General features: G+C 38.3%; 4 protein-coding genes across 5 annotated transcripts; 2 read left to right on the forward strand and 2 right to left on the reverse strand.

Annotated features, from left to right (window-relative positions):
• The first annotated feature begins 338 nt into the window (after positions 1-338).
• LOC145481987 (mitochondrial coenzyme A diphosphatase NUDT8-like) lies at positions 339-5,392 on the forward strand. Of its 2 annotated transcripts, none has more exons than XM_081460571.1 (4): positions 339-990; positions 1,548-1,680; positions 2,470-2,550; positions 4,983-5,392. In XM_081460571.1, the coding sequence occupies exons 1-4, from the start codon at positions 569-571 to the stop codon at positions 5,235-5,237; spliced, it is 891 nt and encodes a 296-aa protein (XP_081316697.1). In that variant the 5' UTR covers positions 339-568; the 3' UTR covers positions 5,238-5,392. The 2 variants fall into 2 exon arrangements, with proteins under 2 accessions (XP_081316697.1, XP_081316698.1); XM_081460572.1 differs by lacking the exon at positions 4,983-5,392 and adding an exon at positions 3,093-3,771.
• A 128-nt stretch (positions 5,393-5,520) lies between these two features.
• On the reverse strand, positions 5,521-8,969 carry LOC145481990 (cilia- and flagella-associated protein 107-like). Its single transcript, XM_081460576.1, has 4 exons — positions 8,774-8,969; positions 7,489-7,599; positions 6,959-7,139; positions 5,521-6,402 (listed from the first exon to the last, which is right to left on the reverse strand). Exons 1-4 carry the CDS (start codon positions 8,957-8,959, stop codon positions 6,092-6,094), a joined length of 789 nt encoding a protein of 262 aa, XP_081316702.1. The 5' UTR covers positions 8,960-8,969; the 3' UTR covers positions 5,521-6,091.
• Positions 8,970-9,075: 106 nt separating this feature from the next.
• LOC145481983 (elongator complex protein 5-like) lies at positions 9,076-13,925 on the forward strand. Its single transcript, XM_081460566.1, has 10 exons — positions 9,076-9,170; positions 9,310-9,370; positions 9,626-9,706; positions 9,853-9,903; positions 10,368-10,474; positions 10,845-10,967; positions 11,459-11,587; positions 11,738-11,799; positions 12,382-12,489; positions 13,133-13,925. The coding sequence occupies exons 1-10, from the start codon at positions 9,113-9,115 to the stop codon at positions 13,340-13,342; spliced, it is 990 nt and encodes a 329-aa protein (XP_081316692.1). The 5' UTR covers positions 9,076-9,112; the 3' UTR covers positions 13,343-13,925.
• Positions 13,926-15,291: 1,366 nt separating this feature from the next.
• On the reverse strand, positions 15,292-16,880 carry LOC145481975 (beta-1,3-galactosyltransferase 1-like). The gene has a single exon (XM_081460560.1). It carries the CDS (start codon positions 16,531-16,533, stop codon positions 15,307-15,309), a length of 1,227 nt encoding a protein of 408 aa, XP_081316686.1. The 5' UTR covers positions 16,534-16,880; the 3' UTR covers positions 15,292-15,306.
• Positions 16,881-17,687: the final 807 nt, after the last annotated feature.

The raw sequence follows: 17,687 nt of genomic DNA on the forward strand, positions 1-17,687 counted from the left end.
TTATCGGCCATCATCGCATAGACCGCTTTCTTTATATCAATTTTATTGATTGACTGCGCCCTGGAGCCAGCTTGCAGGCTTCAGCTGTCTACAAACCTAGACAAACGTCTGAAACAGTTTGCTGGAGCTCTACTATTTGTACTAAAATCTCTTAATTTACTTCAAAAGCAACCCACGAACATGAAGAAATTTTTAAAGAACATCGTATCAGAGCACTTAGCTACCGCCATCTTGAAACGAAGATTCAATCTTGCACAGCGGTGTTATCATGAAGAGAATATTCGTGGTTCATATATGACGCCATTCTGGTAAACAATCAAAATGGCGCTTAGACGACGCTTAGAACTTTTTTTCACTTTTTTCTGGTATATTCTAATTCTCGGTCTCCGATGAATCTTTGCTTCGTTTTGGAGAAGTATGTTTAAAAAAAGGCTGTATTCTTAAGGTTTCAGGATTGGAATTTGCAAGAAGAGGATAATTTATAACTCTCCCCAACAGACTGTAACTCATAAACTTGTAAGCTTGAATTATTGCTGAGTTGGAGAGGCATCGACGTCCTCAGCCTCAAATGAACTTCACAGTAACCAGGAGGATCTTCCGTCAATCAGAGGGCCTTAAATTAATCTGTTCCCGAACTTTTCACAGTACATCTCAACGTGCAGAACATTTTTCGAGATGTTCCGCAACTTTCCCTCCGTTATGTTGTCCACAGTGCAGCAGAAAGGCTGGTTCAGCACGTCTTTACTGTTCAAGAACAATAAGAACTTCCAGTTTGAAAAGAGCTTGTTCAGATTTAAACGATGCCTTTTCTGAGGCTAACAAAGTGCGCTTTGTCAAGAAGCTAGGAGTGATGAAAACTCGCAAATCTTTGTTAGCAAGCTGTTCTGAGGAAGCCGCTGTTTTTGTACCTTTCTGTATTGCTGACTCTGCTCCCTCAGTACTTTTTACTCTTCGTTCTAGTCAGCTGAACAAACACAGAGGAGAGGTCAGGTCAGTGCTTTATTCCCTTAGTTTATAAATTAGTATTGTAATAAATAAAAAATTAATGACAATGTTTAGAGAGGAAGCCACATCAACCTTAGCCGGTTTTCATGCGGGTCCTCTATCCTGGTCAAATTTGAATTTGGAAATGTTGGTTTTGTGGAGGGAGGAAAACTGGAGAACCCGCAGAAACACCCTTGTAGCAAAACGAGAAACTGCAACAAACCCAACCCACGTATAGCATTGGGCCGGAATCAAACCCAGGCCACATAGTTGGAGGCAAGCACTCTCACTGCTACGGCAACCCTAGATTTGGTTTCCCTAAGGTGTGCATTTTGACAAGTTTCGCTTCTAACTTTGGGCTTTTCTTGTAAGATTTGTTTGTTTTTATGCACTATTGGGGTGGGAAGGGTGGATGGGTGAATTTCAGCTGACATTGTCTTAATTTGTTGAAAGGGTGAGGATTTTGAAAAATCACTTGGGAAGGAATGGCAAATGCACACCTCAACAGCAGAGCAGCTAAATTTCTCATTTGAAATAACGCCTTATTTAACATCATTTTTCAGTTTTCCAGGAGGTAAAAAAGATCCCGAAGATAAGAGTGTCATAGAGACAGCAGTCAGAGAAATGGAAGAGGAGATGGGACTGGAAAAAAGCCGTGTGCACGTGTGGGCACAGATGCCAGCAATGCCAGATAGGGTAATAACTATAATTCTGTTTTCATTGGTTTGAACCCACAAGTATCAGTAGTTCGTATAGGGTGTTCGTCTGGGTGAGGGTAGTTCTGAAAAGAACTGCTGTAGGTGACTGACATTCCAACAATCTCAGGGAGTCATCTTATGAGTTGATAGCTCAAGACAGTTTGAGTAAAGGCAGGAGATCTTAGAGAGCCCTACTAGGCTTTTCAAAGAAGATCCCCAGTCAAAATTAATTACAGTATTGATATCAATTAATCTCAGTATATTAGTGATGGCTAGTTTCCATTTGGAATCCAAATAACCTTCCATGTAAAGATAGGTAAGGTCTGTATACGAGCCAAATGGCCCATAAGGCCTGAGCTTATCCTAGTCTCTGTAGCATGAAGCGACTAGGAGTATTTCTACTACCCCCTGGATGGGATGCTAGTCCATCGCAGGGTTACCCCCAGCGTTAAGTTCATGGCAAATCGCCGGTACCCATTTATACACCTGGGTGGAGAGAGGCACTGTGAGAGTAAAGTGTCTTGCCCAAGAACACAACGCAATGTCCCCGGCCAGGGTTCGAACCCAGACTGCTTGATCTGGAGACAAGCACACTAACCACAGCGCTACGACGGCCCTCCCAACCTTGCATGTAATTACTAGATTTAAAGGACAAGTATATACAGCCTTGCATGTACTTATCCTTTAAATATAATTATCTTGCGGAATGCAACTTAATTTAACTCTGCTCTTTGCCTTTTAGTTGAATACCAAATTTATCATTCATTTTTCCTTCCATTTCCATCAGCTTGGTAAAGTTGCAATCACTCCTGTCATCGGCTTTATTGGAGAAATTGATGTGAATTCACTTGAGCTGAATCCAGAAGAGGTAAGAATTCAATAACACTTATTATAATATCTTCAGAGCTTCAGGAACTTAATAGGGTTTATACAATGAAATGCTTTTGTGTAGGTCATTGTTGTGTTGATCTGCACCAATTTGAAATCTCTAGTTTGATTCATTCTCATCAATCAGCACCTCTTGCATTCATAGGCCTAGGAGCATTGTTTGTGTTCTTAATCTATTGTTTCATTTGGCCAACTATACAGTTCACCTTTGAAACGGTGTAGGTGTTGTGCATCATGAAATGAGTTCATCACATGGTCAAACCAGGTGGGCAAAATCATCCTCACAGCTGGTCAATTTGCCCAGTGTCTGGCCCTTAATGAAACCCCTGTAAGGTCTCATTATTTCAGTCGCCCCGTTCTAAATGTTGTAAGGAGAATTTTGATAAATCTTGGACATTCAAGGGTTAAATTAACTGCCAGAAAGGTAGATGGAAATTACAAGGCTGATCTTTGACTAACACCTGAAAAATCTTTCAATCATACTTCGAACTGAAAGAAGATTATTCAATTTATCCACTCCAGGTTGCATCAGTCTTCACTCTTTCATTGGATCATCTGTGCAGCTCTGAGAATCAAAGATACACTAAGCACAAACACCTTGGAGTATGCATCATGAAAAGACCTGTGTTTATGAGTGGTCCTTATAGAATCTGGGGCCTCACAGCTATAGTTCTCGATTCTGTTATTGCTGTGTTATGTCCAGAATTTTATCAAAAAATGTTTGAAATTAAAGGGCATGGTTTAGGATAAATTGCCAAATTATTAGTCTTTTAAAAGTACTTTGCAATTTGAAAAACTGTCCAAAACCACTTTTGATACTCCAGAGATTGTAGAGGACAGGGCACCAGGATATCTGGTATTATTTAGGCAAAAGGAGAGAGCATGTGCACTGATAACCACAAAATGATAAGTTCTTCCCACGGAAAACCACCAGTGAGACCCTAAAGCCAATGAGAAACCAAACTCTCATTCTCCCAGAGGACCAGTCATGAAGTGCTGTGCTATGCCATGCAATTGAAAAAGGAAACATTTTGAATTTCAAGTTTCTGCATTCAAGATCATAACAATCTATATGATCATTTACTGTGTGTCATGAGTCCAGGGTGCAGAGAAAACCAATTTTTCAAGCTTGCTTCTTGGGCAAACTGTTATATTTAGTGATGTACTAGTACAAAAGTCTTGCTAATCCCCCCCCCCCCCCAAAAAATGTTACTAGCCTGATCATTAGTTTATAATGCATAGATGTAATAGAACTGATTCATCATAAATCAACTAGCCCTGAGCTACTGGACGTTCTTTCATGCTGATGATCTGATCACGTGCAAGTCTAACCTACTTTACTTTCAATTTTTTTTCTACGAGTGGACAGGGTCCAAAATTAACCTTTTTCGGCAGGTGCCAACTGGCGACTGAAATTTTTTTTCAGTTGCCATATGGAAAAATGTGGTCGCCAAAAAGTGTCAATAAAATTTTTCCTTCACAGTGAAACACAAACCAAAATTTTTGGTCGCCACGGGCTTGCCGGCAAAATATTTGTAATCGATGTAATCAGGAATCAAACCAGTGCTGAAATTGATGACAACGGCTTCACTTGGGAGGTTTGCTAAGCACTCAAGAAGCTAGAGTCGCACGAGGCGATAGCTGAGTGCAACTCTTATGCTTCTTTCGTTCTTAGCAACCTCCCGTGTGCATCCATAACTCAATAGTGCACGCTATGGCGTTTACCATTTGTTAAATGGCCACCATGTTGGGCAACTCCACCGCTGTCGTCGTCGTGCGTACGCGCCCATGAGCAATACCGCTAGCCATGATAACCACGAGAAAATCAACTCATGGGTTTCCTTTTCTTTCCTATATGAGTATGGGGCTCTGCTTAGCGGCCTTTCGGGCCGCTGGAGCTCCGCTATAGTAACAGGAAAATCGGTTTTATACTTCAAAAGCAGCGGAAAGGTAAAAAGGAAGTGACCAATTGGCAGGCAGCTTTGAATTTCATTTTAATCGATTTGGCTGAAAATCAAAGTTATTGTTTGTGCAATTATCGTGGCATGAAATAGTTAATTGCCCGCTGGCGACCAGTTGTAAAATTCTGGTCGCCAGTGCAAAATTTTTTAGTCGCATTGGTGACCAGGAAAGCACAATTTCAGACCCTGGTGGACCAGACTTTTTCTTCACTTATCCCCTTAAATCACAAGATGAATATCAAAATTCTCCTTTCAAAATAGCCTTTTTCAGGTAGTTTTTTTAAAGTTACTCCTTGGAAAATATGTGTTTTAGTCATTTGAGATGTTTTTATGCTATTAGCTACTGATAGTTTTTTGTGACACATAAAATCTTACAAAAACAGCAACAACGTTTCTGAATTACTTTTAGTGTCATGATTTGAGATTTCATATTCCTATCGCATCCTTGCAGGTGGAATCTGTCTTCACACTTTCTCTGGAGCATGTCTGTAATCCAAGCAATTGTGGGTATACCAAGTTCACTTCCCAGGCCGTGTTACCATTGTTTCTTAATGGACCTCACAGGATTTGGGGGCTCACTGCGATAATCCTAGAACAAGTCCTACTAGCTTTACTTCCAGAGAATTATCCACAACAACTATTTAGGCCTGGAAAACAGAAATCACTAGTAGCTAGTAAAAATGAAAAGTCAACCAAGTATGTTTAACGTAAGTCAATGAAAAAGAAATTTTCAGTGTTCAAGGTAGATTGATGGAGTTTTTAAATGGCAAGTTATCACAATAATGTGACAATCTTTTTTATGACGAAGTGCAATTACTTTATTTCCAAAAAATATATTTACAAGTTCTGAATTGTATGTATGTGATGGACTGAGTTCTTACAAATGGCTTTACACAAGCTACAGTGTAGGTAAAACGATTCCATCTGTTGTTTCCACTTTTTCAGTTTTATTCACACTTTTCTTTGAAAACTAATTTGTCTTGGTAATCTTCACTCTGTGACTAATAAATAATTTCCGAGCATCAGATTAGAGTTACTTTATCTCAATATCCATTTAAAAAGAATAAGACAGTTTATTTTTAAGCTGATAAGGATAACTGGATCCTGTTGTTGGTCTTTCCTGGCTTTTTTTTTTTTTTTTTTTTGTAAAATTCACAATGCTCCCATTCTCAAGCTAGCATCACTTTATTGAGTGGGAACTGCTATTAGTGGAATATGTTTTGGGCCACCCGTAAGCTTTCAATTCATATAGCTTGCTTCTTAATCACGCTAGTTGTCCACTTCTAGTGACATTTCTTTGTAATTGAACAAGCATTTGACTCTGGGATTAAGGGAAATTCCTTAAACCTTATCACTTGACCTGGGAAAAGCAAGCTTAAATGTAAACATAAATATATTACAGGTCATTAAGAAATATCTTTTTGACAAGAAATGCAGATAGTAAATAAACAAATTCAACTTAGTGATGTTTTTGGCGCTGGTTGAAGTTTTTAGGGCCCGGAAATTTGAAGTGAAGTGGAGTTCCCTTTGAGCAGTTCAGTTCCACTGATCAACATTATTCTAAATCATCAGAATTGTTGACTGTGGAAAATCAGGTGGTACGTTATGTGGTACGGCAAGAGTCGGAGGAAATTCTGGAGCACTGTTCATCTGTTTCCCCCGTAAATGGAGATCTTTGTTGACACGATGAGGATGAAAGTGACATGAGAGACTTTTGGGTGGGGCATAGTGCCGGAAAGAAAATGATTCCTTCTGATGAGGATTGTAAGACAACTTGTATGTTGTCATGTTTGTTCCCAGGCTTTCCATAGCTGCTTCTTTCTTCCACTTTTCCTGAAGCTTTTGTAGAAGTCCATAGTTTGTGGGATGTCCTAGAAGAAATATAAAATACTAAAATCAGGCCCCAATTAACTTTGCATGATGATAGTGATCCCCAAGGTCTCCTAACTGGTAGGCTTGATTATCAGCCGCTGATCAGGAAAGGAGCCCACACTCCTTCCTTACAAGACAGGAAGGAACATAGACTGGACTTGAGAGCGTGACAGAAATCAAGCCTACTGTACTGGCTGCTACATATTTCCCCAAAGATAAGTTTATGGCCAGGATAATTTGATCATATTATGTGAAGACCATTTTCTGTAAGGATTATCATGGTAACTCAATTTATTGCTCCCGTGGTCCTGACTTGTCGCCAGTCATCTTCAAACAACAGTGCTAGGCACAGGGTGAGTTGGGAGCACATCACCCCTTGCTCACCTTGCGATGTGCTTTGTGATGTTGTATGAAGGGACTAGGAACGAGTCAGCTCATGATCTGTAAAAGTGCTTGTGTGAGAGGTGTTGGAGGGGGGGGGGGGGTCTGTGCAGCATAATGCTAGAATTTATTGAATGGTGAAGTTTGGGGCATGTATACATATGTCACACAAACCTTGTATAGGATAATCAGATTTTTCCGGTGCCCAGGCCAGCTTCTGCCTGTCCCAGCTCCGTAGCGGTGGCAGCTTAGACTCGGTGATTTCACGCTTGTTGAATTGCTGGTCATACCATGATATTCTGTTGCCTTCATAAGCTTTTTGATGATGAGAAAAAATGAATTCTTTTCCTAGTCCCTGAAAGAGCAATCAAAGCTTAAGAATATTATATTAGAATACTGTTATAGTGTTAATGAATTAGGTCAGCGCTTGGACACAACAAATATGACCACTTGTTGATAGCCTAAAGATGGGTGATGACCTGTTTGTCTGGCCTATAGCAATGCAAGGAGTTCAGCTGAATTTTTAAATTGATCCCCATCCTCCAAGACTCAACAGCAGTTATTTTGGGCAAGATAAAGTTGGCATCAATAATCAAAGCTGGTTTTACTTTGTCCTATCCCAACTAACTGTCTCTGGATCTTCAAAGATGATTTATTCCATAACAGAGAAAATAAAATTTGGCTTCTTTTAATTATTGGCTTACATTGTGTTGCTGAAGTGCTTTTCTCCTGGTTGTGACATCAGGAAGAAACTTTCCATAGTTCTTGAAATCTACTCGGTGAGTACTGTCAAAGAAGGAGGAGCCTCGTTCAAACTAGGAAGAAAGAATAAAAGATCAGAAATTGTTCATTTATTGAGGAAACAAATATCAACAATATATTCCAGAGACCATTCAGTGACATTGATCCCTTGGTAGAAACAAAGATACTTTGCAAGGCACAGTGGCGTACTTGGATGACATTAAAAACTCCAGTTAGCAGACCCCCTGATACAGAAAAAAAATTATTGTTGGGAACAGGGTAGGAGGGGGAGGGGGTTGGCAGATGTCCCATCCAGGGGAGGATAGTAGTATGCCTAGTTTCTTCATGCTGAAGGAAATCCAGCAATAAATTGTTAGAGTTCCAATAAAAGTGCCAGGACATGTGAGCCTCTTAGCTCCTGATCCTTGTAGGAGTAAACCAGGCTCTACTACTTTGGCCTAGATGGGATGTTAGTCAATTGTGACACATTTTGAAGCACTCAGATAAACCTAGCCTTTTTTGACAAGTGTTTTATACTTACGAACAAGTATAAAACACACGCTGATAATTTTTCTTACTACCTAGTGTGAAAATATCTCCGACATTTCTCAACAAAAGTTTTGAAAAATGATTCGTCTCTTTGTTTTTAAATTGTACATTCATTTTGTAAATTTCCTCTTCTCTATTGTACGATCGTTTTGACAGGGTTTGATTCACAGCTTTGTCACGCAGATCGAAATGAGTGGAAATAATTAAGATGAATGCAGAGAAATTTAGTTTCTCTGTCTTGTGTACGAAAATTAGGAAAATTTATGTATTTCAATTTATTTAAATAGCTAATATGTAAAAGAAAGAAAAACAACAAGTTAAAGTACCTAGTTACTATTAGATAACAGCCACAGCGTGGGAACCGGCTATTTTCCCAAATATATTGTTTACCTTTGCTACAGCTGAAAATACAATGATAAATCAGCGATCGGAGTTTTAAATGCTTGCAACAATAAATGTGAAATTCGAAACCATCTGTGTGCCATTTTGACGGCGCGTTTGCTGAAATAATTAAGAAACCCTCCTTATTAAACCATGGCAATTGAGCATCAAGTGAAAACTTAACTCTAAAACTTTTCAAGGTAAGTTTTAAGGACTAATTATGCACAGCTTGTTGGTTTTCTTTGTGTAAAAGAAATTAAGCATATTACATATCGGCGGAATGTACCGAAAGTGATCACAACCAAACTTTTAACCTACCACTCGTCTCTCTTCGTTCCAATTTCCAATCAAAACATCTGTGTCATACTTTTGTTCTATTCTCCAGCCCGGCTGATTCCATTTCGCATCCGCATGCTCTTCCATTCTTGTTCTCGAAGTTACGGAAAAAGCAATTAGAACTGTAATGAGAAGTATTTGTTTCGTTTCAATGAAAATTGTTGTCATGGACGCAGTGTTGCTAGGCAACACCTCCGCTTACCAATTATAACGATTTTACTTTTCTGGCCCAGTTTCCTGAGTTTTTACCCGGCCAATATGGTGACTTTCGGGCACATGAGAATCAAAATGTAACTTTTCCTCTAAGAGAAGAGAAATAAAATGCTTCTTGGAGATATTGTAAATGGAAAAGAAAAGTCTCACCTCGTTCTTATCCATGGTGAGTGCTTTGGCCCGCATTTGTTTAAATCGCGCTTCAGAAGACATTAAAAAAAAACCCGAGATCGGTCTGTAGTGCCTGCACGTTAGAAAGCTCAAGCTTAAGTCTTATGTCTTATCTGTATGCAACTCCTTTGCAGACACCGTAAATCAGAATGGTAAACCTTTATTATGCTGTTTCGTCAAATCACTTCTTGAAAGGTAAAAATTATGATATATTTAAGCCCGTTTTGAAATTTATAATTTCCTCTAACAGTCAAGGTGCACATGCATGTACTGTTACTTCAGTGAACCGGCTCAATTTACTTTGCTTACTCTACATTATTAATACCCAATTCAGCTGAAAACAGACCAATTAATCTGTTTGAGGATAGTTGTAGTTGTAGTTGTTGTAGTTTTCTTGAGTGCTAATATTTGCATATTATAAATGTAGGCTCAAATTTTGTTGCTTTTCAGCGCTGACGTCATACATGCCATACTGTGGGATATGTCACCTGAACAGTTCATTGGTGCATTTGACTCGCATTTGAGAGAAAGGTTTAGAGTTGTACATTGTGTCTCACTTCTTGTTGACATTTTTAAATTCGACTCTGTCTAACTCTGATAGTGAAAAACAATGTCAGTGGTAAATCACAGTTTCATGCTTAATGTTTACGTATTATCCTTATTATAAATACTCATAGGATTTTCTGCTATGATGGTTTCTCTGATCCTCTTGGATGGGATCTCTCAAGGTAAGAAATTTAATAAGCTTCACTTTTTACAAAATCCTTTAATCACCTCTTTGATTCAACTTAATTATTATGATAATCATTGCAGCTATTTGTTTTCTATACAATTTTTTTTTTTAATCATAGCAACACTTACGTGACTCAAACTTGTATTACATGTCATTACTTACAATTTTCTTAGGTCTGAATTTTTAAAGATGTTTAAAGCAAAAGTTTTTTTTTCCTTTTTTTATGATTTAACAACCTTTTTGCATTATTTTTCTATTTACGGGACGTTAAGTTTATTTTTTAATTATTGTTGCAGCTAGGAACACCCCCCTCCCCTCCCTAATAAAGATCATTGGTCTAATAATCTCACTGTTTCTGTAAATAAAGAAATACTAGCTTTTGCATTACAATGCTGTAAATAAATATGGCCATAAATTTGTGGAAAATTTCTTATTTAACATATTTCCTCCTTTTTGCAGAAACGATTGTGATAATAGTCGTGTCTGTGTTATCCATCAGAACTCTAATGTAGCACAAGTGGTTAAGAGTAACTTGGCAAGTCATTCCTCCCAAAACAGCAATCCTGGTAAGAATTATGAAGACTTATTTTAGAAAAGTGAAATAGTAAATAATTAAGCAATAGAACACTTTTTCCGTGTTTACATAACCTCATCTAAACACGAGGAGGGTTGGGAGAATTCAAAACAGTTACACAAACCCGAGATGTTGTCGAGGGTTTGCATAACCTTATTTCAATAATTCCCAAATACAGGTGCAAATCTTATACGTCACAACCGTGTTTATATATACTCTCATCTAAACACACCTGTTGACCAATGAGAGCGCATGTAGTAGCTCAGTTATTGTGTAATATAATTTATAAATTAATGAAAGAAATTTATAAGAACAACAGTGACTCTTGTTTTAATGAATGGATTCTGTTTGTATTTTTCTAGGTTATATAACTAAAGTAGCTATTGTGATCAATTCCTTAAGCAGACTGTTGCTATGGAAATCCTCGTCAACAGTGTGCACATTACTCAATCAGCTGTATTCCAATCCTCCTGACTCACAGACAGGTATGTGATATTATTCATGACCATTTAGTGCATAATGTTGAAGTCTTTGAGGCCATCTGGGCAATGCTTATTTCTGATGTCATATTCACTTCAGCTGAAGTTTTCTCGAAATCGCTCCCATAGAATTTGTTTACACTCGCTACACATTAGGCATGCTATATAAACTACAAGTACAGTAGACAGTTTAGAAAGAAAACCTCTAGATTTGAATCAAGAAAATTGACCATGAGTACAAAAAGCATTGACATCATTGCATTGCTAATGGTAACTCTGATCTCAATAAAATACACCACACCCGAAATTTTGGTCTATCCCTAGCAAGAGTGTGGATATCAATCTCCTGTATTTTGTTTTAGTACGTTGTAATTTATATTTAAAGTTGAAAGGTGTCACTATTGAAAAATCCAATTGAGCCACCTTAATTTCCTTCAGAGATAAATAGTTTCAAAGGAAATATTTTCTGATTTAAAATCCTTTTTTTTTCTTGTCAGGTTATCAAGTTGTTCAGGTTGTTGGTTTGGTGCACACAGATCTTCATGATGACCAGACTTTGAATGCCATCAATTTCCTAGCTTCATCACTGTTTTGGATGACACAAGACCTTGAGCAAAAAAATTCTGGTAAATACCCAAACTATTATTCTGGCTATAAGTGTAATCAGTGTAAGTTTTAAAAGAGAGAAAGTGTGAATTCATGTGAAGTAATTTACAATTCTTATGCATTTTATCATGCATTATCATAATTACAAGTTTGGTTATAATTTGTTATAGATCCATCAGTTAGTTGGTGTAGAATTCTCCACAAAAGAAAAACAGGAAAAGTGATCAGAAAGGTACTGCAATGGGATAATTTAATGACTTCTGTATAAAACCATTGTAGATATAAGGTCAGGGCCATAGCTATGCTGTACATAGTAACAGGCAAACCAAGGCACTTGCCTAAGTGTTTTTTGTTGTTGTTGTTGTTTACACTCATCATAAACACCATTAATATCTAGAAAGAGAATTTAACCATAAACATTGCCTGAGTCCTAATTTTCTCATTGACATTGCCTCAGTCATAATTTTCTCATGGACATTACCTCAGTCATAATTTTCTCATGGACATTGCCTTGGTCATAGTTTTTTCAAGGACATTGCCTCAGTCAGAACTTTTTCATGGAACTTTTTCATGGCCCTGAAGCTTCCACAGGATTTATGCGTAGTCACCGCAAGGAAGGGTAATTGGAAATCATTTCCAAGTCAAGAGGGAGGGGATTTCAAAAGGCAGATTTCTGCAAAGACACTGACAGAGGTTTATTGGAATTTTCAGAAAGGTGGGGAGGAGGGGGGCATTTTTAAACCAAAATTATACAAATGAAAAGGAATATTTGTAAATATTAACATCAATTGTAAATAATAAATTGTTATTCAAGGTTGAAAGCTTCACCCTTGGCGATAACTATGAACTGACAGAACATGAAGAAAAGGATTGGAATGCTTCCTCTTCTACGGCCCACAGTGAACCACTGGCTGTTCAAGAGGTGAATGCATCACATCATGCTCTCCTGTTTAAAGTGGTTATTTTTTTGTTATGATGGGAGGAACTGTGACCTGATGATGAGTGTGTAGGAATCTTAATGAAGTGATCAGAGTTAGAGACCAGCCCAGGGTCACTGTGTTGTGTCCCTGGGTAAACACTTTATTCTCACAGTGTTTCTCACTAATCAAGGCCAGGTTGTTTGAAAGCTCGTTGACGCTAACTCAGGATTAAAAGTTAAATGAGGAATTATTTTTTCTTGCATAAAAATTTTTTTCACTACTTATGTTTTGTGCAGTTTGAAATTATACAAATTAAAAACTGAAGGACAAACAATAATATGAACAGAAAACCTTACCAAAAAGTTACAAAACTGAAATCAAAATTCTCGCTAATCGTGGATCAGCATAATAGGGCTTTGAACAACCCAGCCCAAGAGTATTAAATAAATACCATCAAACTATTTGGCCTTGTCAAAATTTTAAGTTTCATCTGCATGAACTGGCATACCATCCCAGGGAGGAGCAATATTCTTAATCACTGCTACTGAAACTGGAGTGCAGTTCTCTAACCACTATATGCACCAAATCATGCTAGTCATCAGTGATTTTCCACTCTAATTTAATCTTTATTTCATACTCTCGTAGGTTGATCCAACTCAAAACCTCACATTCAACCTCAAACTAACAGAAAATGAACGTCAAGCTCGGGCCAACCTGAAACTTCCATACATGTACCATGAAGAGAAGAAAAGCGAGGTGGCAGTAAACTCAGTAGGAGAGGGGAGAGTCTTTTACCAACCTGATGAAGCAGACGACTTTGATGAAGATGATCCCGATGATGATTTAAATATCTAAACATTAATTTTATTGAGAAACTGAAAGGTGTTTGTATTGAAGGAAGAGATTATAAATATATATTAAACATTAAATACAATTGTGTACTGTAAGTGACTTAACCTCTCATTCTCCCCACATCATGTTTGAATTTCGTGTATTGTATGTTTAGAAATCGTAGTTTCCATACAAACCATATGACCATACATTACAAGCATATGAAATTAAGCACCACAATGAAGAATTCTTTAGTGCTTACAGTATATACATTGCACCACTGGTAACAATTAATTTTATACCCTGTGAGCAGTTAGTTTCTCCTATGCTGAACCAACTGCTCGCAGGGTATAAATTTTACCTCTAAACTTATATTTTTGGAACTGTGTTTAACTTTATCCTTTTTTTCTTGGCTTCAAAAGATTTCATTAGGAAGAGGACAACATTTGGCACTTCTGGGGGTAGCGTTTCATGTTTCATTCTTTGTCTAGTTTGATGATTGAAAAAAGTGCTTCTCTTCCTTCACTACCCTTTCTTTTATAGTACATAGCACCTCATGTTAAACTTATTGGTTGAAAACAAGGGCAAACCAGGATATTGTCAGCTATAAGATGTATAATACATGCTGCTGTTATTTATATTCAAGTCCAAGCTTGTACCAGGAGATCTTTTAAAAAACACATTTTTAATTATATTTGACATTAGAAAGTATGTGGATGTTGATGAAAGAAGTAGAACAGTAAGGATGGGTTCCAATTAGTGCGATACTGTCTGCTCACGATGCAAAGAAAGTCCTGTCAGATGACCTGCAGCTAGTGGATTCTGTCTGTGATCTGTGTAAAACGCAGACTGTGGACTGCACACCAGGGTTAAAATGCAGACAGCAGACTGGGGCTAGAATGCAGACTTGTTAACTGATCATGCTACCGTTTCGTTCATTGAAATCTAACTGAAAACAGGCTAACTGATGCTTCATTCGGGCTAACCCTAGTGATATTCAGATTAACCAGTGTGATATTCAGGCTAACCGAAGTGCAGACTTTCCCGGGCTCAAATTAGCTTTAATAACCATATAAATAAGGTTAGCCCTTGATCATGGCAATAATGCGATTACTCAATAAGTCTGTAGTCTGCATTTTACCCTCAGTCTACATTTTACCCAAGGTCTGCAGTCCATAGCCTGCATTTTAAACTGACCGTCCTGTCTGTCACTTGCTCGATAAGCTAGTGAACTTTCTTGAGGAAATTTTTGAGGAAATCAAACTACAGAAGTAAGTTAGTGAGAATGAGTTTTAGGCCAGCATATCATAGCTAGAGCTTGCCCAAAGGGCAAGCCTCAAAGGTAAAACCATGTATGCATGGCAATTTTTGTTTCCCAAGGAAGGCTGGAAGATGTCATGTTTTCCAGAATTATCCATACCCACCCCAAGAAAGGTAAGGGAGCAGTATAGATACTTTCTCAAGGCTAGAAAACAACTTCAATTACAGCTTGTCCTATGGAAAAGCAGTTCTCAAATTTTGCTTGTCCAGGGCAAATCTTGATTTGCCTTTTTACTTGGGTTTCTGTAGGAAAGCCCAAGTAAAAAGGCAAATTTCCATAGGAAAGTTTATCCAAAGGAAAGCCCAAGTCGTAAAATGCAGGGCATTTGTCATCATCATATTTGGTAAACAAATGGGGGGTCATAGTCCCAGGTGTTCCTAACATAGAGCGTAGAAATGGGGGATGAGAATGCAACCGCTTGCTTTTTCGGTAGTAGCTTGAATTGATAGATGAGAAGGCCCTTCTTTCTTCTGTTACATTTTGTGACCGATTGTCATGATTGTCGAATTCAGTTGTCAGCAGAAACGTCTTTGACAGCAGTACTTATCTCAATCTAGGCCCATAGACTTGCAATTCCTGCCCTCTTGTTCCCAGCTGCACCCCACCCACCCCCCTCCACCCCCACATAAAAATTAACATTTGTGACATTTTAACTGTACTCATATTTTTATTTTTTAAATCTACGCCAAACTCTTCTACCGCAGCACCTGTAGATTAAGAACAACAGAAAGGTAGGAAAGAAAAACAAAAGCAGAGAAAGTTTTGTATGTAGAGATATACAAACAGTGTATCTCTCAGTGTTTGACACAGACGTCTTTACTTGGTCCACATAGCTTACTTGATCTGGAGTAAGAGAATCACCGATTCCAAGAAGCTCTCGCAACTGACACAAGCTGATAAAACTTACACACCAGTGTAACCAACCTGCTTGAAGAAATCCTTCAATTCTGACAGGAGATATTCCAAGCTGATAAGCTAAAAGACCGACGTATGCATCGTCGGGTCCAATCCTGGTCACATGTCTCGACAAGTCGACCATCTTTGGAATTAAACTCCATGAAATTACATACATAAACCCTTTACAAAACGCTGGGAAATAATCCAAGGATAGCTCTTCCCGGGAAATGTAATGACGATGAGTTTTATCTCTCACAACGCCTCCACTAAATACAACTCCGCCATAAAAAGAAGTTGGATTTTTGCGAACGTTCATCAGCCATTGTGCTAACTTGGGTACATCGACATAGACATCGTCATCCGTCTTCAAAATATAACTGCATCTTATTTTCGATGCCCACTGAAATGCCATTAAGACTTTTGTAACGATAGCTCTATACTGGTCCATGTAATTTCCAATTATCAAGTCTCCATATTTTTGGTATTCCGACATGATGGCGTTGTTCGTTTCGTCTGCCTCCGCTTTTCCCATCATAAACACAACTTTCCAGTGGTGATCGCCAGGCAAACGATTTCTGTCGAAATTTCCCCAAGTTTGACGTATCATGGTCCTCCTATCCGCGTTATTTGGAGAGGTTGAAACGATCACTAAGAAAAATAAAGACTGTTCGGAGTATCCTCGTGGTTCAGCCACGGGTGAAATGATGTCATAATTACTAGGAAATTTTCTGAGATCAATTCGGTCTAAAGGTTGCGTAAAATGGTCTATGATACTCTTGATAAGTAATGTTAAGAATACTATCACTGCAATGCCCAGTATAAGCCGAAAATACCGGCGCCGACGTAGAATTCCAATCATGTGAACTGAGGTAATCGCCATCTGGTAATCTCTCAAATCGTCTACCTGTAGTGTCAATACCCAGAGGCCGGTTGGCCACGAACCGAACTCTTGTCGATACCAGTCCCCAGACAGTAGATCGTTTTCACATGACGTCATCACTTTCTAAAGAGCCACGAGTCCGTTACCAGTGGGTTGCGACCACCCCTCAGTTTCAGTTTTAAGCTTTCAGTTTTTTTATTATCGCACACTACTTACAGAGAAAAACAACTTAACGTAAGATGGTTTACAATGATATAGGAAAAATAAATACAGATAGAAATTAACTAAAAGAAACAATATTTAATTGTGTACTGTGACAGGAGCTCATGGTCATGGGCTCCTGACAGTGACCAAAGTAGCCAATGAGCTTTCGAGTTGGTCACTGTCATGTAGATATAAGTTGGCGTTGGCCGCGTGCTAAGTTAATTTAAATTAATATTTACATTAATATTTAACAGGAGCCCATTACCTGTCCCGTACCTTTTTATTTTTAGAACTGTGATATCTGCGGGAGTTCTGTAACTTCCCGCGAAAACACGCTGACGTCCGCATAACTTCCTTAAAAAATAATAAACTTTCCTCGCTTTCCACCATCATTGAAATACTTTCGTGTCCTGTATGGTTATACTTCACATACAGGCCACCACAGCTCTCTCATGATTGGCTATTATAAAAACACCCGCGAAAACCTCCGTGGGAGGTGCTTCTAAAAATAAAAAGATACGAGACAGGGTTGAATCAGAGGGTCAGTATGGAAGATGGAAGCTCCGGGTAATGGGCTCCTGTATTTAATTAATATTTAAATTAATATTTACCTCATAAGCGACCACTTCTCCTCAGCGACCAGTTTTCCAAAATACCAAAAGTTCCCAAGTCAAATCACTATATTTGGAACCTCTTGTAAGCGAGTACCTCTCGTAAGCTTCAGCTAAAGGTTTGAAATTTTCCTTTGTTTTTAACCTTCCGTATTAGTGACCACAGGACAGATAATGGAGCGAAAGATGGATAATAAGCTGTTGTAACATTATCGTATTCCTGGCTAGTACAAGAAAGGTAACTTATCAATTGGAAGAACCGGGATTTTTTTCTCGAAGTTGACTTTACGTGAATAAAACCTGACTGTTACCGAAGATCAGGAGCTCTGTATGGGAACAACGTAACCCTGCTCTGCATTGACACTCCTTAAATCCTTTTTCCCTCCGGCAGCATTTTGCACCATTTAGGTAAACTAGTTTAGATTATAAAAGTCAACTATATTCATGAGATTAGAA

Source organism: Orbicella franksi, chromosome 3, assembly GCF_964199315.1.
Source record: "Orbicella franksi chromosome 3, jaOrbFran1.1, whole genome shotgun sequence".
NCBI classification, from domain to species: domain Eukaryota; kingdom Metazoa; phylum Cnidaria; class Anthozoa; order Scleractinia; family Merulinidae; genus Orbicella; species Orbicella franksi.